This window comes from Vidua macroura, chromosome 1 (assembly GCF_024509145.1).
Source record: "Vidua macroura isolate BioBank_ID:100142 chromosome 1, ASM2450914v1, whole genome shotgun sequence".
Lineage (NCBI taxonomy): Eukaryota > Metazoa > Chordata > Aves > Passeriformes > Viduidae > Vidua > Vidua macroura.
This window is the reverse complement of record NC_071571.1, coordinates 30,343,766-30,368,003: the sequence shown is the minus strand read 5'-3', so window position 1 is coordinate 30,368,003 and position 24,238 is coordinate 30,343,766. Positions and strand designations below refer to the sequence as shown.

The 24,238-nt window shown below is 36.9% G+C and overlaps 1 protein-coding gene across 1 annotated transcript in view; it reads right to left on the bottom strand.

Annotated features, from left to right (window-relative positions):
• HDAC9 (histone deacetylase 9) overlaps positions 1-24,238 on the bottom strand; it is a 269,848-nt gene that overhangs the window by 116,902 nt on the left and 128,708 nt on the right. Inside the window, exons 14-16 of the mRNA XM_053979425.1 lie at positions 17,326-17,459; positions 9,464-9,584; positions 4,824-4,873 (exon numbers count right to left, since the gene is read on the bottom strand). Coding sequence (XP_053835400.1) covers positions 4,824-4,873; positions 9,464-9,584; positions 17,326-17,459 — 305 coding nt within the window. The remainder of the gene's footprint in view (positions 1-4,823; positions 4,874-9,463; positions 9,585-17,325; positions 17,460-24,238) is intronic.

Genomic DNA, 24,238 nt, shown 5'->3' with positions numbered 1-24,238 from the left:
ACCCAATTTGTTTCCTGGATGACTTACTAAACTTGTGTACTAGTAAAATCTTGCCTTTCTTATTGCTTTTCTTCCTGTGTGGTCAGGACAAAAAGTAGAGCTGCCACAGCAAGGAATGGCAGGAAGGAATTTAACATTCAGAAAATACAAATGTTTTGTAAGTTTTGTAAATATGTTGAGAGATTTTATAACTGTAAAATTCTTCTCTTGGTAATTAACAGCAAAATTAGGGGAAATGCAATGGACATTCCATATTATGTACAAGCCATACTTAGCTATTCAGATGGCTCGATATTTAGCCCAAGAGCCACTCTGTTCAGCTGACTAAACATTAATTTTTCTGAAGTCTGGTTTTTGCAGGGCAGCTTTCTCCCCCAGATCCTCCTCTTGCAATTTTAAGTTCTGACTACGCGTTACAGGTTTGGAGCAGTGTCCTTGGTGGGGAGGATGGGGAGAGAGCAGGGGGGATTGGATAACTGCCCAATTTCATATGATAAAAGTGAAATTCTCTTCTGTCTGCAGGACAGTCCCCAGGGAACAACGTATGAAACCCAAACTTAAATAAAATCATATCCTGTTTGCAAACATCATATTCCCTTTGCTTCTCAGTAATCTGGACCCATAAACCCCAGCACAGCTTGAGAGCCCATTCCTCATCTAAACAAATGCCATAAGCCCCTTTATACTTTTACAACCATGTCAGAAAATAATATTGACTGCCAATAGTGATGTGATGGGAGTTGCCTCCTCTGAGCCATAAAAGAAGCAGTCTGTTATCAATTTCTCTAAATGCATCAAGGGAATTATGGGTCGGTTCAGTTCCAAGTTATAAATGACAATTCAAAAGCCGCAGAAGTGTTTGAAGCTGGGAGCCGATGATGACATTATCATAAAAGCCTGCTCTTCTTTGCTTTTGTGGGGTTTTTTGCCTATCAACTGGACAAAAAAATATGGCTGAGAAATGACTTCAAGATTTCTTCACACAGCAGCAGGTCAAACAGGCAAGAAAACAATCACTATTTTTAGTGACAGACTGAGACAAGGAGATGAAACTTACTCCCATTAAAAGTAGATTTCTACTTCTCTTATTGTCATTTTCACAGCACAACAAGAGAGGAATTGCAATAGATGGATACATTGGTCAAATTATCAGTTATAGCTCTAGTGGCTGTTTACAGATGAAAAATTGTGGAATGGTCTGACAATCCACAGAACCAAAATGTAATTTGTGATTACTCTCCCCATTTGGCCACTTCACCTGCAATCTACCCACCTCTCCTGGAAAACTTTTCACATTCCAAACCTCTGACCAGCTGCAAGAAACCTTCTCTTTTTATTAAAACTGCTGGCCATAGGGCTGCTAGCCTCTCTCAAACACAAAGAATTTCATCCCCCTGGTATTAGAATTCTTTAACAACAGTTGGTTCTGGAACAAGGTTAAGCTTGAAAGAAAAAATAAAACATAAAAAGCATTATTGCAGGAGGGAGATCCCATACTTCAGTGGATTTTATACTCCTGACCCTGGATAGTCCTCTGATAAAATATTAACCATCATTGAAAGAAAACCTGTTATGGGCAAATTTAGGATGCTAGTTCAGACAATTTTTTTTTGTCTCTTTGTGAGATATGTTCAATTTAGCTGTACAGATGAAACAGATTTCTGCTCTTAGATAAGAGAGCTAATTACTACTTCTATAGTTCTTTATGAAACTAAAAAATTTATTTGATTTCTCTGAAAGCATAACATATACTAAGCCAATAACTCTGACATAAACAATCCCTAGCACTACTTAAAATAAAATTCACATGGATGAAAAGTGTTTACAAAATTAGTAAACTGTAGTTTTACATACTTTTCGTTGCTACAAAAGATTTAGTGGGGTGATAGTAAAGGATCAGCAAATGCTAGTTATGGACACAGGCTGCCTCTTGTTTGCTTTTCAAGATTCTTGAAATAAACTTTTTTTCACTGTAACTGTAAGTAATTTCCAGAGAAGAGGATCCCTGATGTTGGCTGCAGTTTTAGAACAGAGATAAGGAAATCAGTAGTAGAGTAGAATTCAGGGTACAGATGTTACTTGGACGTTTGTCTGTGAACAATATAAGCCCATCAAGTCATCCTGTCTTCAATATTTAAGGAGTCCTAGCTTCCATTCCTTGATCCAAGAGCAGTTTTTACTCTGTTCAGTAATTCTTTCACATCAAATTTATAAGCTGTTTGTGGAACAGGGCCTCAGACCTAGGACTTGGAATTATTTATAATTGTATGTAATAGGTGGATCATAGCCTTAGGTAGATGGGCGTTATCCTACTTATGGATAAAGCCTTACTTGTCCAGTGCTCTTTCCAACAATGGCATCACTTCAGTGCATGGTGTGGGGGTCCCCAGCCAGAAATAATATTTAATCTCTTGAGTGGTAGCACTAAGAAATGGGGTCTCTGATATTAAATCCAGCCTGGGAGTGGACAGAACTGAGCCTAGGTTTCCCATCCCCTGTATGAGTAGTCGAACCAGTAATCTATTTAATGATAGAGCTGCATAGTAACAGCAAAGTCCCCATACGGTTAGAAAATAATAGGATCAAAGAGCTCTGAAAACCCTCATGCAAAAGGCAATCATAAAGTCTCCTGCAAGAATGGAATTTTTTCTTAAAAAAATATTTAAGAATTTTTTTCTTAACACTGTGTTATATTCTGTAGCAAACAATGATACAAGCAAAGAGGAAAAAATATACAACAAACATAAAAAATACCAAATTCTTCCATCCCTCCTGAAAATCTTTGCGTGAACTACACTTCCTGCTTTACATTGATTACTGCTTTATACCTTTCATTTAAGTTGAAAGGTACTAAGTATCAATATTTCTTGTTCATTTCCACCATCATTTCTGAAAGTAAACTTAAGAATTGTTTTCCACATAGTTTGAAGCAGCTCCCTTTCCTGGAGCTCATCTTAACCAATCGACAGCTAAATATCGCTGAAAGAAAGCTCCTAATCTGATTATTTACCTTGAAAAAGGTCATAACCCATTTAAAAGAGCTCCACAGCAAGCCTGACAGTAATCATATATAGAAAGGCAGACCAACTAGAAAATAAATAAATAAAAGATCAATTTCTACAACACGGTCTTCAATCCAATTTCTATGAATTTAAATAAGAAATAAATGAAAAAGACTGGAAATAAAAGTGTAGATGAATTTAAATGCTTAAAACAATGAAGTTGTAATGAGCAATTCTGACTTGTGTTAGCTTTAGAATGAAACATTGTCATTAGTAGAAGGATTTCAAATCACATCTCTGGTCATCTCTGGTCACAATAATCTGTTTCATAGAAAAGTCTTATCTTTTACTTCTTAAAGAATGCTATAGTCTATTTTACTGTCCAAGGCCCCCAAATAGATTTTTTCAAGAACTTTTACATAATCTTCTTTTTACTCAGAAGCCTGAACATCCTTTCCTTTAAATTTATTAATTTTTTCTTCAATTATCTCTGTATCAGCAGTGTGAAAAACTACCTTTTTTACACACCAGTGTGTGCATATATGTGTGCACACAATAATTTACAGAGGTGCATGTGCAAACACATCTACATGTCAATGTGTAATGTTAGCTGAACTACATATAGAAATGATGCCCAAGTTTCCAGATTGGCAAGTTGCTAGTCACCAGCTTCCAAATTTTAGGCAAGATCTTCAGCAAGCTAAGTCCAAGGTGGAAGAGCTCGAATGATTATGACTTCCTGATTTTTTTTTTTTTAACTGATGGTTCAGAAATCCACCAAAATTAAAAAATACTGAAGGTTGAAATGCATTTTTTTTCTTGGTTGTGTTAAAACCTTATAAAATGAGTGTTTCTTCTGCCATAGAAACATATTAGTATGGCATGGAATTTATCCTTTGTGAAGAATAAAGGTAAATAAAACTGTATAAGGTAGCAGTGAAAGTTGACCTCCAGAGATTATGCCTTTATGTCTGCTCAGAATTTTCAGAGAAAATAGTCGGAGAATTCACTGGGAAGCAGTAAAAGGGAAGTAAAATATACATCAACCATCCAGTCCACTGATATCTAGAATATTACCATTTCACTTTGATATTGATGACATCAGTAAATAATGGATCCAGCTGGACCAAAAGTGTGAAATACTTTTGTGTGAAAAACTCATTTATGTGAAAAATTGTTTCTCCTTGGCATTACCTTCACTACAATTTAATAGGAGCATGATACCGGTATCAGTAGAAATTCTACATGCTTTTCACTAATTTAGCTTTCCTCTTTTACCTAGTGTTGCAACAAGTTTCTTTCTACAGATTTTTGTCTAATGTGTCCTAATACAAGCTTGTCTTTCAGGATGAATCCATTTCAATCCATAAAAATGCTCACATAATTTATTATTTCAATACCCAAGTTATTGTCTAGCAGCTGGTGAGCCCTTTTCTTGCTAAATGTTAGCGTTGGCAACTTTTTTGTCTTTCAGAGAAGTGTGGAGCCACATTTACTTTTCAACAGGACAGGAAACAGCTCATTTTGCTATAACAATTGTGCCCATGTTACTTTCCTCAAGAAAAGAGCTCATGTGAAAAACCCAAAGTAGGATAACTAGAAATGGGCACATTTACACAAAATTTGTTCCTAACTCTTCCATATGCCTCTTGTAATGTGCTGTCTTCCATGTCTTTGAAAACACAGTGCTCATGTTTCATCTCTACATTTTTTATCAGCTTCTGAAGACTTTGAACTGATAGTGCTAAAGAATTAACAAGAGAACCCATATGTTGTGTGCTGTCCCTTTTGTGGAAAAAAAAGTAAAAAAAATCTACTTACCCCAAGTCCCCCACAAGGCAACAAGGAAAAGAGTTTTTGAGACACGTTTCCTATATATTCAAGAAAAAGGAAACAATAAGCATCGTTTATCAAAAGACATTTAAATACTGGAACAGTATTTCTTTATTCTTTACAGTAATTCAGATTTCAGTATTATTATCACTATGAAAATGCCAGATAATAGTACAAAAAATACTCATAATACTTAGAAATCAAATCAGCCATGGGACTTTTAAGGTACTGTTATGCAACAGTGAAAAATCTCAAGACTGGTAAGTGATAGTTTCAAAGGAATATAATGATCAAAATTCCACAGAAAATGACTCTGAACTAGGGTGACTAATCATCCTGATATCTGTAGCTGATAAGCAGCTTGACTAAGCTACTCGTCCCAGCTTCTTTTCCAGCTAGAGGAATGAGGCAGGCACCTCCATTGAGCCTACATGACTGATGGGATGAATTATACCTGTTTCTTTTCACTGACAACAGAGGGAACCACATGAAGTTTACATAAAACTGATAACTAATTTCTTAGCTTTTTTGCTTCAAAAAAGTTTCTCCTTTGAAAATTGCAGCCTTAGTCTTTCTATCTATGTAAAAATGATCTTTTCTTCATTTACATTACATCAATGACTGTATTAATATTTTGAAAACATAACTTGAAATATTATTTTTAATATTATTCTGTAAATTCATTATACTAAAGGGAACAAAAACTTAATAGGTTTTAGAATTTAATTTCTAGCTAATGTACTCTATACATTAACTAATATGATAGGGTTTACCTTAATATTTATGCTCACGTTTTACTAATTTTTTTTTGTTTTGTTTTGGTTTTGTGGGTTTTTTTTTTTTTTTTTTTTTTGTTTTTGTTTTTGTTTTTGTACTACTAAACTCAGGGTTTGTCTTGATAATGACAATATGAAAACTGGGTACAGATCTCAGGATTTGATGCAGTTCTTATCCTGGTGTGTAATCTAATCCTAAGGCAGCTGTGGAAGAGAACGTAAGCTTTTCCCCTGCCATATCACAGAACTGGCTTTGTAACTTTGCCATCTGGAGGAAACATTAGATAGTGAATCACTTGAGTTACCTGGAGGAGTCACCCATTGTTATGGAAGGGGCGAATGCTGCAGTTACTCATGTTTAGCAGGTGCCAGTGAAATGCATAAAGACAACTATAAGCCATCATCTTTGAAGTATGAGAGACCAGACTGCAAGGTCTGGAAAGACTGCAAGGAGGAAAGTTTTTTACACTTTGAGTAAAATCCAAGATGCATTTTTACCCGACTAGAGGCCTTTGATCAGTTTGCACAGTGTGTGAGAGAAGCCAAACAAAACCTCCTGTGGAGCTACCAGGGGAAATGCAGGTGCAGCAGCTATGCGGAGTATTTTCATACTGTGAGTCCTAATGGCCCCAGACATGCAAGGAAATGTTGGCTGCAGGAGATTGTCAGAGGTGCAAGTTGGAGTTTCCAGATTTCTTGCTAAGGAGATCCAGGGACCAATTTTTCACTTTTTACTATGGGGAAGATGAAAAAGTCTCAAGCAGATAACTAAAAAAATTAGTGCTGTTAAAGTGCCAGAAGACATTAATGGAAACATAAGATGTAATTTGAGATAAAAGAAGGCATTTTAGATTATTGAATGACTAGGCATTTTTTCTTAAATACCATGGCGGAGTTGGGACATAAGAGGCAACAGATGAATTCTCATTTATCTCCCAGCAGACAGGGACATTTTGCCTGGTAAACACTATTAAAAACAATAAACATAAAGTAAAAACAGGAAAGCAGATGGTGAGGAAGGACACTAAAATCAATCAGAAGATAGTACTAAAACTGGGGAAAACAAGCACGGAAGCCTTTTCAGTGTATCAAGAAGCTTGCTGGAATACTCGCTTCTTATTGCATGATGGCTTAAAAAATATTAGTTGCCAAACTCTGAAGAACAAGAAAAACATTGAGATTTCTTTAAAAGAACAATGGGGAAATGTTGGACTAAGAGAAAGTGAGACCATCGCTTAGCTAGCCTCACAAAAAAGGAAAACTCAAAACAGCCTGTCATAAATTAAAAACAATAGCAAAAAGCTACTCTGAAAATGGAGTGAGAATTTTCCATGGTGTTTGAAGTTGATATCCCAGAAGATATTAGGATACTTTAAGTAAGGTAGAAGACAAGGTCTAAATAATCAAATTTTTTTGACTTTGCGCTAGGGCAGAGTTTGTAGTCACCAGCACTTTAAATTCGGTACAACTGTTTACTGACAGAACTAGAAATGTTCCAAGATTTGTATTCCAGAATATCAGTGCACAAAGGCATAGAAGCTAGTTTGTCAAATTAGGTGCTGAGGCACCCATCACTGACTGAAGTCAGGCCCCTACAGAAGTCAAGGAAGCTGATTGGGAGATTGATGACTGGGGACTGAGACTGATAAACTGAGGAAAAATGATGAGTAAAAGCTCACTTTCAAAAGAAAAAGAAAAAGAGCTTCAGACAATGCAGATGCACTCCTCCAACGAGGAACAGGAAACACATACGTTTTCTGGAGCATAAGTGGTGAACAAATGGTGCTTCTGTCTTTTTGGATGGGCAGAGGTGTAAAGAAAGGGAGGTTAGGTCCTACTTTTCATTAGGATGCAGAGCCATCATTTGATGGAATTATTCCTGTAGAAAAAGTAATACACTTTCATTGATATAGAAATATTTTCTGAGACAATGTTGTTATTGATGACTTTTTATGAGAAACATTTTCTTTAGATATTTTTCCCTTGGTACATGTATATTGAATTTCTGTAATATACAAAGATGTTAATTTTAATGTCATTATTGGTTAGGTTCAACCTCAACTGAAATGGGGACAGCAAAACCAGGACTGCATTTTGGAAAAATATAAGAGACAATTAGGTTCCTTTATCCAAGAGTCTGGAAGCCCAAATGATTAGAGCATCCAGCCAGAAAATAGGCACATGCAAAAGCATGTGGGAAGGGTGTTTTATTGACTTTTGTCTTGGTAAAAGGCAATGTGAGATGCAACAAAAAAATATCCTAGAGACAGAGAGAGAAAAGGGCAGTGAGCCAAGGATACACTCAGAATATGTTCTAAGAGTGATCTTGATATAAACTTAAAGAGTAAATGTTTTGGACTAAGCGTCTAATAAAAAAGGCAAAACATGTCCAGTAAGAAACTGTGGGCCAAGAAATTATTTTTCTGAGATTGGATAAACAAAGCATTCTGCATTCTGAGTACATCACAAACACAGTCAGGTCCATTCCTTCTTAACCTTGTACCCGCAACTGCACATTGCATCCCAGAGGCTGCTCAACCACGGACATCAAAAATCGGAACAATATTTTGTATCAATGTATGTTATATTAAATAATGTAAAAAAGAAAATAAAAGTAATTAAACACAACAAAATTTAAATGAAATGCTTGACTGTATCAATAAAGAACAATTTAACAATGATGATGAAATCAAATAAAAATGTTTCAGATTCAATTGAAAATTTATTTTCATTTGAATTGCAGGAATTTAGAACCTTTTCTTGGAAGCACCTTTTTTTAAAGGAGGATTTCCTACTTAGAAATTCAAGCTCCTGAGAATCTATTGTACCGTAAATATTTTTCAGTTTTGATGCTGCTTTGGCTAAGAAAATGTATGAACCTATAACATTATGATCTTAGGACTTCCTGAAGCAAGTCTGCCTTACAGAAGAAACAGCATAAATTTCCAAAGCACAATAATTGCTATGTATTACTAGAATTGTGACAACAATTTCTTTTGATGGCTAATGTTATTTTTGTTTGGGTTAGATTTGATGTCATTTAGGAAAAGCTCCACATTTTAGAAGAAGTGTTATAAAAGTAACTGAGAGCGTTGCATCCAGTGTGCTGGGACATAAAGAGCAGGATTTCACTCATGGATTTTCATGCACTAGATTTTGTGTGTTTCTGACAAGTAGGCTTGCTTCATGCTACACTAATGGAAGAGCTTATTTTAACCCTACTTGTGTGTTACAAAAGACATACACTGAGCACTGGCTGTGCATGAAGATATTTTACGTGGAAAAACCTGTCAGTTTTCTGCTATTCTGTACAACCATAGGTGCATTTAATATTTTAATGTTTTTCCCCCATGTTGTTCAGAAAGATATCATATCCTGCATAATGAGAAGGCATTAAAATAAAGTTCACTTATTAGCAAAACTTAGGCATAGTATCTGCAGACAGGGCTGAAATAGTTGAAATAAAGTAAATGAGAACAGCAAACAAACAATTCTGACAAGCAAGTGTATCTTAAATTCCTAATTTCAAATCAAAGAATAAAAGGAGGTAGAAAACCAACTGTGTTTAAATTTGCCACTGACCTCCAATGGAGAACAAGTTGCAGTAAAAGGTTAACACTGATGGTTTTTGAAGCAAATGAGGAGAAACTCATATCATTGCTTTCCAGCCAGTGTATTTTGCTAATCTATATTTGGCTTCCATTGTAACATTCTCCTTGCACATAGCAATGCATTTGGAAAAAGTGAATTTTTGTCACACTGCTTGCCAAGTGTTTTAAACTGACACCAGCTATGACTAATGATAGTGCTGGAATGTGCTGTTCTCAGTAGAATAGAGAGGCCTGTACAGACCTAGGAGTTTCCTGGGGTCCAGCTTCTGTCTGTTCAGTGGGCTGGTGCCATACAGCAGTGAATGATGTTCAGAGTGAACCAGCTGTATTTCCTCCAGACTGGCTTTTCGACCTCGAATTCGCTGAAAGAAAACAGCAGAGGCCTACAATATTCCACTGACAATATTTAGGGAGAAAAAAAAAAAAAAACGTAAAGGTCCGAAATAACATTTAGTATGATTAATAATGGGTTGAAATTGCGTCATGCAGGAATGTGACACTGATTTGTTTATTAAAGTAATGCTATATGAAAAACAAATGCATGTGTGCTTTATCACAAAATGCTTCACTTTAGACTTAGGAGAGTTATATTAATACAGGGTTTCACACAAAAGAAAAAGAAAATATTCTGATTCCTTTCTACATAATATATTAAGAGATACAAACCAAAAGATGAAATATATTTTAAGTAAGAAATCTGGCTAGAAAAAAAACCTGATTTAGAGAGCAAAATATTATTCACACCTGTAAGCTGCAGATGTGCTTGGAATGAGAATTAATGCTTTTTTGCATCATTACTAGTACTTGTGATTTATGCTGCTAGGAGGAACATGATCACAGTGAGGAGAGACAGGGAGAAAAAGAAAATTAAACTTCAAATGCTTTAGTAACACATTTGTGTATGTTTTTAAAATTTTACTGTGCGATAATATCAATATACATGCATGTGTGATCATGTGTGATTAATATTTTTGCTGTTACACATGATGACTCACTTGCTTTCTTATATTTTTGTAAGTGAAGTTTGTCTTTTTAACTGGGTGTACAGCCTGTACTTGCCCCAAAGCAAGATGTAAAAAATCTGGGACGTCTTTCTACAAATCAGTTTAGGAAGGAAGAATGATAGGAAAGGAAAAAACAACTAACAATTTCTTATTTGTCATATCTGTTCCTTGTGTGTATTTGGAGTTACAGCATATCATAAAAATATTTATTTCGCTGCTTATGCTAGTGCTGTACAGCCTTTGCAGATACAGCAAAATAAATCAGGTTTTGTTCAGGGCTGGGCATAATAAACAGCACTGTCAACAAAGTTCTGGACCCAAGATCATTTTTCCTGTTGATATTGGATAAATTGAAGAGAAAAACATCTTAATTTTAAGGTCTTGTACCCTATTTGCAGACCTGGTACTTACAAACACTGAAGGCCAACTCTCTCAGAGCTTAGACTGCCTCTGACTTTCAAGGTATACAGATACACAGTTACAGCAGTTATCTAAATAGATTACCCTATTTTCAACTAGAATGATTTACCTGTTGCAGAAATGCATTTAATTCTAGTTTTCTTGGAGGTTAAATTCTTATTGTATCCAACACCTTGTCATAGACATTGGAAAGCACCTACCTCTGCACTAGGAGAGGAGAGCAATATTATGTATATTAAAGAGAATGTGCACAACAGAAAAGAGGAGATGCCTGGGGGATAGGAGGTCAGAAGAACCATGCACAATTTATATTGAGTTAAGCAGTGGGAATTTTTTCTGACTAATCAGGAAAAATATCCTTTGAGTTAGATCTAGATGACTGTGGAACAAGCTCCCCCTCAGGGAAATGGTGGAAGCCCTATTTCTCTCAGTGTTTAAAACTTGACTAGACACAGCAGTGGAAAGAACATTTTAGGGAACGATCCAAGAACTAAATGACTTAATAAACCCTTTTTCATCTCTAATTTCTTCAAGCCTCTCCCAGTCTCACATGAGAATTTGTAGCAGTGCACTCATGTCCTTTTAACACACAGTTGCACAATCAAAATCAGCACATTATGTTACTTCATGGAGTCAGTAAACTCTGTAATGGTTCTTCTGGGTCAGATAAAATATTTTTCTTCACAAGTGAGGTGACTGGTAACATTTATTCCTTCATCCATTCTCATTAAGATCCATGTTTCTAACAAGCTGCTTTAAAATGGATATAGCAAATTCTCCACGGCAAAACTGGGAAGGGAGTCTGGCTTCTAAGACAGATAAAATAAATGTATAAGAAAAGTAAAAAGGAATTCTATGAAGGTCACACCAAAGAACCTTGAGCAAAATACTCACTCTCTGGTCACATATTTTCTACAAGGTATACAAAAACTCTCAGACATGTTTAAGACAGTTAATTGTCTGGCTTTTTTTTAAGTGTTGTTAAATGGAATGCCATATACCTTTAAGTATAATAAACCACACAGCTAGCCATTATTTTTACAATGGGGTGCTCTGTGATATCTGGTCTGGAAGTGGTCTCCCAAAATGTTTTGCCAACAACATACCTCCTACCCAATATCACCAGTCAAATTCTCTAGGGCAGAAACAGGTTATGCAGAAACCAGTTTGGTGCAGAAATCGAGTAGCACTGAGGAGGACTCCCCACTCCAGGCAGCTCCCCACAGTGAGGTCCTTGGAGTGCAGCCATCAGCTGGGCTGGCAGAGCCCAGAGCTGCTCTTTCTCCTTGGCTTCTCCAGCTCTCCGCAAGAACATTTACACTGTAGATGGTAGGAGGAAAGGGAAGGATAAACATTGCACGTGTCTGTGCTGTTTCTGCATTCTCATCTCCTCATTTCGTGTTCCTTTCACCCCATCCTTGCAATATCTCTGCATATCAATCTCAACTATCTAAGGCTCTGCACAGAGGAAAAAAGTGCATTAAAAATTACCTGTAATAATTTCTAAGAATAGTTCTCACACAATGATGTCAGGATTTAGAGATGTCAGAGATCAAAATCTCTGGGCTCTGCCAGCTCAGCTGATGGCTGCACTCCAAGGACCTCACTGTGGGGAGCTGCCTGGAGTGGGATGTCCTTCTTAGTGGTACTCAATTTCTGCACCAAACTTGTTTCTGCATAACCTGTTTCTACCCTAGAGAATTAGACTGGAGAATTAGGTTATATGCTGAGTCTGTTGCCAAAGTGTCTCATGAAACTTCAGTTATGCAAAGTGATCACTTTGGCTCTCACTAGCATGAGTTATCAGACAACATAACATATGCATTTATATAACATGTCTTTTTTTTTTATTTGGAAGTGTCTTTCTTAATTTTCATTGACCGTGGTATTATCAAAAGCATAAAATGTAGCAGAAAATTGGCATAAACCAAACAAAAAAGGAGAAATAGCATGGGAAAACAGATGAACAGTATTTGTTTCATTACAGAGAATTTGATCAATACATCCACCCATTTACTACATCCTTAGTAGAAGGCAAGTCATCCTTTTCTAATGTGCATGACAATTTGTGTGTTGGCTTTGTCCTCTGACATGTGTGGTTCCCTCATCAACAGAAACATTTATATATCTCAGGAGAGTGAAATACTTACACCTGAGTGCTTTGAAAAATTAGTCTAGAACTAGAAATCCATTGTCCCCACTATTGTAAAATATTTTCATCTTTCACAGAATTTAAGGTCAAAGTCTGGTCTTCTTTTTAAAAGAGAACATTAAATTTTCACATAGACAGTCTCTATTAACCTGAAGATTTTGGTTAGACTATCAGCAGAGTAAACTCATGCACAGGCAGAGAGATTCAAAAGGACAAAAGTGAAGCTGGCTGTTTCTCTCTGCTAAATGAACATGAATTGTTAGAGAGATTAAGGGTATTTCTCACTCAGGTCTCTTAGTGTAATGTGTCTTTGCCTGTATTGCAGCTTTTTGTATTAAATTCCCTTAGGCTATCAAGTTTGTAAACAAGGTATTCAGATATTTTCCTGCCTTCCTGAGATTTCTCATAATTGTTACATTTTGTCTTGTTTTCAAAACTATGCACAGGTAACATCTTGTGCCCGTCAGTATACTGACACCGCTTGCTCTCTGCACCATGTGGGAATTTCAAGCACACTTCTGATACACATGCATCCACACAGAGATGCATTTATTCTCTTTACATATTTTGGTCATCTAGTGCCTAACACTCTTAAGATTTAGAGTGATTTAGAACATGTTAAACACTCTAAATATTTTTGCTCTTCAGAAAAGACTTACTTTTCCTGCATTATTTTATCTTTAGTGGCAAATTGAGGTTCAAAGAGTGGAATTTTTCAAATGTTTCAGTTTATGTAATCTGGCAGACTCAACTTTAAATTCTTTCCTTCTCTCCTCTTCAGTCCATGAGATGTAGACAGCAGGAGGTGTAAGATGCCTCCCTAATCCAGAAAACTGCCAAAATTCAGAACAAATTCTAGACTGAAAAGTGTTGCTGGACCACAGTCCCTACCAGAAGTAAAGATGGGGCCACAAAGCAGAGCCATGGCTACATTTTCTTTTCTCTTCTGAAAGTGTGCTGATCACAGTAACCTAATGTCAGTCATATGTGCATAAATTACAGCCCCCAAGGAGTTATTTGAATACTTCCTCTCCCTAGAACAAGTGGAAAGTAGACAACCCTACCAAAACATAATTCAGTCTTTTTATTGTCCCAAAAGTAGGGCTGCTCTTCAAGGTAAAGGCATTGCTCTTTATCAAGGGAAAATTGTAAAAAAAAACATCATGGAGGTTTTCATACCCATCTTTGCATCTTTTAGCTGCCCCTGTCTGCATTTGGTAACAGCTTATTCTACATCTGTCAGCCTTTAACAAATACCAAACAGGCATTTCAGCAAACATACATAAAACTTTGAAACTAATGCAAAAATACTGTGTATTAATTTTGTTTTTCCAAAACATACATACCAGGACTGTAAAAAAGTTCACTATGGATGTGTGTGTGGATGTGGATGTGGATGTGTGTGAATTACTTCACTCTCCTGCCCTGAGCTCAGTCAGGGGCTGGTCTCAAATCTGGCTCTCTGTGACTGGCAGTGGTCTAAATGTATTTTTCCCCTTGTCTTGAGGAATCCAATGGAGGAATTAATCATCTGTTTGGAAGTAGGATATTATTTAAAAATAATCTGAAAGCTAAAACTAATTTTTTGGTTTAGCAAAAGTCCTCCAAACTGTTGTTTGAATAATTTTAGAGCACAAGTATCTATGGCTAGAAAGACAAAATACAGCCTGGAAAAGCAAGTCCTCCTGGCTGTGTCTGGAGCAGTAAACTAAGCAGTGCCAGGAAACATTCCCAGGCAGACTAACACAATCATCTGTACTATTAAATTGCTAAAGTGGTCCTTCATACTGTTTTGGCTGAGCAGCAACTAGCACTCTCCCAAACAACTCCTAGACATGGTTTGGTCACTGGCATGGGCCAGGAAGCATTCCTGGTAGTATGAACATGGGCCTTTACATGCCAGTTGGCTGCAAGGGTAGAGAAAACTCTCAGGCACATTTTGTTTTGTAGCAAATGCAGAGCTTGTGTACCCCATTCAAAACTTGTTATGATTTCGCCAAGTTGTATTTTAAAAATAATTTGGGGTCAGCATGAATAATATGTACAGGTATATATAAAGGAAATATATTAAGCCTAGATTAGTCAACCTAAATTAATCTATGAACTGCAGCAAGCATGGTGTTAGCCTTAGTCTGTATGACTTTCATCATCCTGTGCCAAGTTAGTTCTGAACACTCAGCCAGTCATCTCTCTATTGCCAAAGACCTGAGCTGTGTGAGAGGACTTAATCCACACTAAAGGGTTTAGGAACCACATAAAGCTCCCTGTTGTAGATAACAAGGGTCATAGAGATACAAGTTGTTCATTTTCATAAGGGTTTCTTGTTAGATCTTGAAAATAGGGAGGGCCCCCTAAACAAGCTGTGCCCAGGGATACATACAGTGCAAGGTAAAAAAACCTGAGCTACCTCTGACTGAACTAGTTTTGATCCTAAAACTCCTTATCAGACAAAAAGCCCTCCTGTGGGATTACTGTTTTAGTTAGAGAGGAAAAACGTTCATTAACTGCAGAGGATTTCCTAAGTGTCTGCTGCAGGTTCCTGTTGCTAACCTGACCTTTAGACTTGGTGTATGAGGTAATGCATGCGGCAAAACCTGACCAGTGATCTCCCTACTTCTTCTGACAACTGTGGGATATTATACTGAGAAATTATATTAAGAAGTGGTAGTGTCCATGAGGGGGCATTCAGAATTCAGCAGAAGTGACGGTGAAGTTGTCCATGATCCTTTCACTAGGCACTCTTGGTGTGGTATATTCCAGAAAGCAGCTTGATGGTGGCTTTTTATATCTTGGATAATGCAATAACCACTTATTTCATGACACAAGTTATCCATTCAGCTGAACGATTTTCTAAAGAAACAGAGCACCAACTAAGTGTATCATTTTGGAAAGTGAGCGGTTTTAAGCACTTGTTTGATGTCACACACATGCTAGATAATTTAGTTAAACAAAGCACAGATTGCATCACCAAATATAATATCATCAGGGTTTACATTTTGACAGCTCATTTCAAAGCACATAGTTGGGGTCAAAATTAGCTGAATGCAGCTCAACATGAAGTGACTTATTTTCTCTCTCCCGCCTCCTCACTCAATTATGCAAGACCTAATAGGCTGTGCTGCAGATTTTGAATTTTTAGAATTGCAAGAAGAAAGTTAAATCTTCCAGGAAACTCTTACACTGCATGCATGTCAAACTAATGTATATCACTTTTTCATTTTACACCTTTTACAGAGCCACACATTTTACTGTTCAACAGCAGCTGTTTGTTAGTGAAAAAAGCAGTACATAGTAGCACACTGCATTTTACTTATTCTCCCTCTTTTGTCTTTTCTTTATAATACGGAGTCCTGAGTCAAGAAGGTAACTAGGCTTTATTTTAGTAAAGCACTAAACACTCATTTTTAACTTTATCTTGAAGTATGTGGTTCCCCAGTGAAACCATTTATGTGATAGGTGGCCTTAAGGGCCTTGCTGAAAGAAAGTCTTCTTGAGCACAAAAAAAATTATCTAAGCTAAAAAATAGAATTAGCCTGTTAAAGTGCTGCCATCTAGTTAGATGAGTATATACAACAAATCCATTTACAGTGCTTGCAATATTTCACTGACCAGAACACTGAGCTATCTACAGAAAATCTTGGGGACAGTCACTCATAACTATTCAAAGGGATCTACTGAACCAGTTCCTTGGGATTTGTAAAAATATAAGGATATAAAGAAAAGTAATTAAACAGAACATGAGAGCCATGAAAATTTTGGATTCCTGCAGAGCACTAGCAAATTTTTGCTGAACTTTGTTAACTTGTGCTGCAGTGCAGTAAACACCTGCAATTGCCACAGGCTTCTGAAGTTGACAGTGCTTCAAAACTCACAGGAAGCAGGGAATGGTAAGAAAAAGCTACTTTTAATTAACCCAAATTATATATGAGCCTCACAGACCATATTTTATTAAAGCATGGTTTAATATGCAATTTTTTGAGGGAAATCATAGCAGAAAAAAAGATTTACAAATTTGCTATTGCCTATAAGATTGTTCTTGAATGTCTTGGGGCTTCACATGGGACCTGTTTTATGCAGGTAAAGGAGCATGCTATGAAAAACAGACTTTAAACTCTGAAAAAAGACAAGATGTAATATGCTTATGGAGTGATACAAATTATATTTAAAAAAATGTTCTGTGCTACAGAAGTAAATCCTTAGCTTCTTGAAAAAGTTAAGAACCATGCTGTTGGGGGGACTGCACTTACTGTTTGACTACTGCTTGTCTATTTCCTTTATAGAGGTGAGGAATAATCGTGTCTGGGTTTTATATTCTGATACATGTGGATGCATGACACTGTGTAAATTCTTTATTTTCTGATAGGGAAGTGTGTTTTCCTGTAATGCATTATTTTAATATTATCAGTTAAGACCAAATAATTCCTAAAACAAATTACTCTCTTATTACAGAAGTAAACCAGGTCTAGGAGTTAATAAATTTGCTATTTACTTTAGCAAGTCAGGTATCTGGTCTTAATTTTTAATTACCTCACACTTGTTTAGCAACCCAGTTTCTTGCAGCCTTGACCAGATGCTTTGGATTCTTCCAGCGTGTTCAGGGTGATTAGCATAGTTCCCACACATGCACTGGTGCTTCAGCATCAGACTGTCATACACAACACCTTCAGCACAAAGACAGCACAATAAGAAACAAATGAAACAAATGCAAGTTATACTGTTCCCTGTCATGCATGCTTTAGCAAAACTGGATTTTATTTGACAATTACAGCAAGATGAAAATCCCACTGAATCATTTAGGTTGGAAAAGACCTCCAAGATCATTGAGTCCAATCTTTGTCCTATCTCCACCTTGTCAACTAGACCAGACCACTGAGTGCCATGAACAGTTGTTTCTTGAAGATCTCCTGGGATGGTGACTCCACCACCTCCCTGGGAAGCCCATTCCCATGCCTGACAACCCTTCCTGGGAAGACATTCTTCCTGATGTCCAACCTGAACCTGAACCTCCACTGACACAGCCTGAGGCCATGTCCTCATGTCCTGTTGCTGTTTGTCTGGGAGAAGAGATCAATCCCTACCAGGCTACAGCCTCCTTTCAGACAGTTATAGAGAGCAGTAAGGTCCCCCAATTCTCCTTTTCTCCAGGTTAAACACCCACAGCTCACTCAGATGCTCCTTACAGGAGTCACTTTCTAGACCCTTCACGAGCTTTGTTGCCCTTCTCTGGACCTAAATTTCTTTTTCCTTTGTGAGGTTCTGAATTTTGATTTATGAGGTGAATCTTGTGATACCAATAAAGCAAAGATTATTTCTCAAGAAATTATATTAATAAATACAATTAACTAAAGAAGAAGGGGAATTGGGTGATGTCTTTTGAAAGATTTTATGGCTAGAAAAAAAAAGTCTTCTTACTGACTCACTTGTTTTCTCTTTCTCTAGTGGTTAAAGTTAAAGCTGTTAACCTATATACAACAAGAAAACGTTATGCATAGAAGTGTAAAGAATATAATTTAGAGAAAGCTTTAAAAATAAATTACGAAATGGCAATGGCACTCTGCAGTTTTACTGCTTAACTAATACTATATTAATTCCAGATCTCAAAGCATATCAAATGAATGTTTCAGAGAGCTGAAACAGTGGTAGCCAGAGTCCTTTTTCATTAAAAAGAAAAGTTCCACCCACTACTCAATTAGGATCAAATCCTGTTGTTTGAGTGCAAGTGCAAGGTACCTTTTGAATTTTCTATGGTCATTTATGCAAGGACAGAACAGCTTTATACAGAAAAAAAGCTATCAATATCACATTGCTCTGTAGCTGTGTATTGGGAGCAAAAGAGAAATTTTAGTGAGTAGGCTCAAGCTAAATTCAATTTTCAAGGCTTTCAAACCAAGTCTGAAACACTGAAAAATGATTTTCTGTATTTACTTGTTCTTTGCATTTCTCCTAGACATATCTGGAACAAAAATTATTTTCCTTACCCCTATGAGGACCATTTTCATTTGGGAAACATTTGGCTTTTTTCTTTCTCTCACAGTTGAAAGAGACTCAAATTAACTATTTCTCCAAGCTGCAATACTTGGCATTCAGAACATCTTTCTTGTGTGCCACCAGTACTGGGGATGCCAGCACAGTTCTGGGAAAATTGTATTAGCCCGCTACTGAAAAGTCGGCCAGTTAAGAAAATACAAAATTGAAGTCCAGATTCAACAAAATGCTCAATACCACCCTTATTTAACAAAGTTCTCTAATGGGTATTGAACATCAATAAAGTCTTTAAAAGCTCTTCTGAATGAGAGCCTGTGGACATCGTGGGTGATTCAAAGTTAAGGTTCTGAGATAATTCAGTTAGAAGCCAGCCAGAAGTTATGCTGCTCTAGAAATATTTATGCTGCCATATTTCTTAGCTCATGCACTTTAGGACTGATCCTTTGGGATCTTGGTATTTAAGCCAAAATGAGAATACACTTATGTTAAGCATAAGGAGAATGCAAATATAATACCTAACTGCAGTATGACTAAGTTTATGCTAAATTATTATCTAGTAAACATAATAGTTCATTAGCAATAATTTTTTATTTACTTTCTTGTTCTGTTTTCTTTTAAAGAAAGAAAGAACCAGTGAAAACCTGGAGCTAATAAGCTAATGCAGCTTAAAATATCTGCTGGCATTGTCAAAGCAGTTAATAATTTCCTTTCTCTGCAGTACCTCACCGCTCTATCATCAGGTCTTGTAAGTTACTCGGAGGTATGCACACAAATAAGTGCAAGCTCACATACCTCACTTTCCTTTTCTTGGCACTCACAGTTTTAACTTCTGCAGTCTGTTGCCTACTCAGCTTGTCCAGTTTGGCAGTGGCCATTATAGCAACAGATAAGAAAACATTTCCTCCCATCCCCCTGACCGACAGGGAAGCTGTTTATGTGCTAACTGTACAGGCATCAGGACTTTCAGAAGCTTTCAGGTAGGACAGGCTGTTATATCGAATGGATTTGAATAGAAATGCTTGTTAAACATTAAGAAAAATTAGCTGAAAGTTGAAATTTACTTCTACATGCCATTCTTTCAATTATTTTTTATTCTTCTTACTTGAATAGTCCAAATAGCAGGTAATAGAAATAATATTAAAAAATAAAAAAAACCCATATTACTATGTTTTTGTTATACAGAGTTAGGTGTAATAATGGCACTTTTGATTACCTGTATCAGGGTTGCAACCAATTTCAAAGTGAAACACTGAAACTGTGTATTCAGGATGCCTCCTCTGGTTGACAGAGACTTCTTTTCTTAGCACTTTTCCAGAAATAGAATATAACTAAAAGTATAATTTTATTGTATGTATTTTATCTGAACCAAAAATCAGTTTAATAAGGTCAGGTCAGTATTGCATGGCAGAAGCATCTGCTCCAAACTTTTAAATATCAAGATATTCACACCACTGAGTGTAAAATTTGTTTCTAGGAGGATTAATTGACTTAAGAAAAGACTGAAATATACGTTTTCATTTATTGCAAGCATTTAAATTGATTTAGGATGTGCAAGTGATTCAGATGTGTGGCTGCTGGTCATACAGCACATGTGCTTAGTACAATACCAGAATGCAGCAGTAGAGCTTACTGCTAAAAATAGCCTGTAGGATTTCCCTAACAGGATTCAGCCAATAATCTCCCCACCCCCACATAAGAAAAAAAAAAAAAAAAAAAAAAAAAGAAGAAAAGAGGGAGACAACTGTTTTCAATTCCAGACTGCTGTGAAATATTAATAAAAGATGGTTATTCTGTCTCTCCAGAACAAATGCCTACAGCCAGATTCTGCTCTCAGATTCCTTGTGTAAATCTGAGCAGCTCCACTGAGACTGGTGGATTTATTCTGGATTTACACCAATATTACTGAGGTCAGAATGTGGCCCTGAAGACAGATGGGAATGGTGCCACCACTGAACCATATAATGATAGGGGACACAGGACAAAAGAAAGTGAATTTACTTCAAATCAGTAAAAACCAAGATTTTCCTGGTGGAGACTCCCTAACACTCATTCATTTCCAAAATACTTTATTCGGGTCAATTTCTTTTAATAATATTTTAAACAGAGGGGAGAACAAGGGACCTAAAAATCATTGGCTAACAGCATGCTTTGAAGAAGATTAATTGCCCTGGAGAATAACAGTACCAATAAGAAAACCCAAGGGAAGAATATGTAATAAATTATTCCAACAAAAAATCTGAGCTAAATAATGTCAAGTATTCTGTAAACTGCCTAAATGAAAATTAAGTGGACTTTATTTTTTTCCCACCTTTAACTTGTTATCTTGTTCATATACTGTGTATATATTGCTTAGCTCTCACAACAATCACTGCTCTGATTCCCTTCAGATATTTGGCTAAAAGCATTTTTCTCATGACTCACAAAAATACAGGCTCAATTTGATACCCCTGTAGTAATCTCCTACAATTGTTTTCCTCCTACCTTTTTTTTCTCTTCCAAGAATATATTGCCTTTAAATAGGAAAAAAAAAACCAAAAAAAAACCAAAAAAAACAAAAAAACAAACAAACAAACAAAAAAAAACCCAAAAAAACCCTAACAGTAAATAATAACTCAAGGCAGGGACATGTTATTACATTAATTTCTAGAGTCTGAATTTGACCTTGCTTTATGGTGGACCAGAATTTTCTCCCTTTCCACACACCCATTCCTTCCTTCCATGCTTTTACAAGTAGTTTTCTACAAGTAGTTTGTTACAAGTAGTCTACTTCCATGCTTTTTGCAAGTAGTTCAACTGCTGTGGACAATGGCTGGTTGCATCTTGTGCTCTCTTAAGGGAGAAAATCATAGAACCATAGGATAGCTCAGGTAGGCAAGGACCTCCAGTGGTTTGTAGCCCAACTCTGCTTGGAACAAGTCAACACTGTGATCAGATCATATTCCTCAGGACTTGCATGCTCAAAGATTTTCTAAAGGCCGTATAAGAATAAATAAAAACCGGGTCAGAGTTTCTTTCTTTCTTTCAAGTAATCAGTGAATAAAGGATAGGGCATCATCCAAATCCAGGAAATAGTATGCACAGATAAAGTTATTCTATACCCTAACATCCCATATGTTAATAATACACAGATAGTTTTGGGGTTTTTTTTCACAGAAACTGTATTAGAACTGTTGATGTTGCAAAGTATCTGTTCATTGTCACTCCAAAGGTATCAATCTCATAACATAAAAAATAGCTCTATTTTCAATGTACTCAAAAGCTGGAGTGATAAAGATTACATGTGTAATCTGTAAGCCTAGACACATGTCAGGGAAAGAGATTTCTTTAAGCAGAAAGGAAAGGTTTAACTGTGAATGCAGAGCTATGTGCTCTGCAAGACCTGGTCAACCAGCCAGGGAGTACTGGCTATTAGCATAGATACAGCTTGCAAGCAGGTACAGCACCACGCTGCCAGTACCTAGAGGATATAAAAGAACAGAGCAGAGGTGGAGAAAAAGAAGCATTAAGTTATAGGGCAGATGAAAATAGGAGGATTTAATTTTTTTTTCAGTAATGAGTAGAGATTATTACCCTGAATGAGCAGTGAAGGGGGAAAAAAGATTCAGTAAAACAAGAATCAGGGATTCAATAAAAAGATGTATCATATTTTGAAAAAGGAATTCAGTGGATTGATAATCTCAGTTGCAATAAGTTGCCCTTCCTTCCTTCCTTCCTTCCTTCCTTCCTTCCTTCCTTCCTTCCTTCCTTCCTTCCTTCCTTCCTTCCTTCCTTCCTTCCTTCCTTCCTTCCTTCCTTCCTTCCTTCCTTCCTTCCTTCCTTCCTTCCTTCCTTCCTTCCTTCCTTCCTTCCTTCCTTCCTTCCTTCCTTCCTTCCTTCCTTCCTTCCTTCCTTCCTTCCTTCCTTCCTTCCTTCCTTCCTTCCTTCCTTCCTTCCTTCCTTCCTTCCTTCCTTCCTTCCTTCCTTCCTTCCTTCCTTCCTTCCTTCCTTCCTTCCTTCCTTCCTTCCTTCCTTCCTTCCTTCCTTCCTTCCTTCCTTCCTTCCTTCCTTCCTCTCTCTTTTCCTCTCTCCTTTGCTCTCTCTCTCTTTCTACTGGTGTTCATGTAGCAATTACTGAATGGGTAAATTTGGCTCTCTGCCTGATCTGTCTGCATTTCCACTGCTGAACCTATCAGGTTTCTTCGTGTCACATCTCAAGCTCTTTATGCCAGGGATGTCCCATTCCCATAATCATCTCCATTTTGTGTTTGTCGTACACAATTTCATTCCTTCTCTTATTTTTCCATCTCAACTTCACACTTTCTTTCTTGATTAGTTCCACTAATGCCACAAGTCCACAGATATATGTAACCCCCTTGACCCTACTCCCCTTACTGGGGATTATAAAAGGAGGTGTCGGTAAACCTGAGCAATCAGGCTGAAGCAGCAGCTTTTTGAAAGAGACTGCAGGTTTTTTTGGTTTTTTTTTTTTTTGAAAGTGCATACTTTTGAAAGGGACAGTGAAGCCTACACACAGTGAGCTCACTTTTGGTGTGCTCTGCAAATCTTAGAATAAGTTTTCAATGTTTTCGGGATTCTATGAACAGAACTAGAAATACAATGGTCTGGTTTAGGAATCCTGTCTGTTCTTTTTAGAGAAACTCACGGAAAGTGAATTAGTGTTTGTTTCTGTACAACCCAAATGTTTGTCACACAACAATAATAATACGTTTTTACTTATAGCAAGGTCACATTCTGATTGGAAAGATAGAAAAGCACACTGTCTCACACAGACATACAGTGCCCATCAAGGACTCTATCCTACATAAACTCATGGTCATGGCCTGAAAAAATGCAAACTTTCAGGGCATGGGAAGTTCTGCCAGCTGAAGGAAATACACTTCTGGCATAAACCTTCATAAACAGTAACTGCAAGTATTTATTTCCCTCTCTTTTATTTTATTTTTTGCACAAAGTGAATCTTCACTTCTGACCATGCTCGCATCTTATACTGACATTCAGGGTTTTAAAAAGATGGACCCTCATGCAAAGATAGATTACCCACAATAAGAAATGAAGTTTCTGTGGTCATTTTCCTTCCTTTGACTGAAGATTTTTGAGGTTCTAATCATTTGCTTTGGACAGCCCATGCTTCCTGAGTGACTGGAATGCCCAGGACCTAAGCATAAAACCTGCTTCTCTGGACTCCACAAAACTGTTGAATGACACAGAAGTTGTAGCCATCAGCACTTAATCATACCTACAGCTTTGCTTTTCCTGTAGATAAAGAGACCTTGAAGCAAACACTGATTTGTCAGATGAAGACATTGAGAATTACATCACAGTTTTCCTCCTTACTGGTGGTCTTTCTTCAACTTATTGGTGGTCTCTTTACAAAACAGGCAATGAGAACACAAAGAAAAGAACCAGAGAACAGAAAAATGAAAGAAAAAGCTGTAAATGACTTAAAGGCACCAAA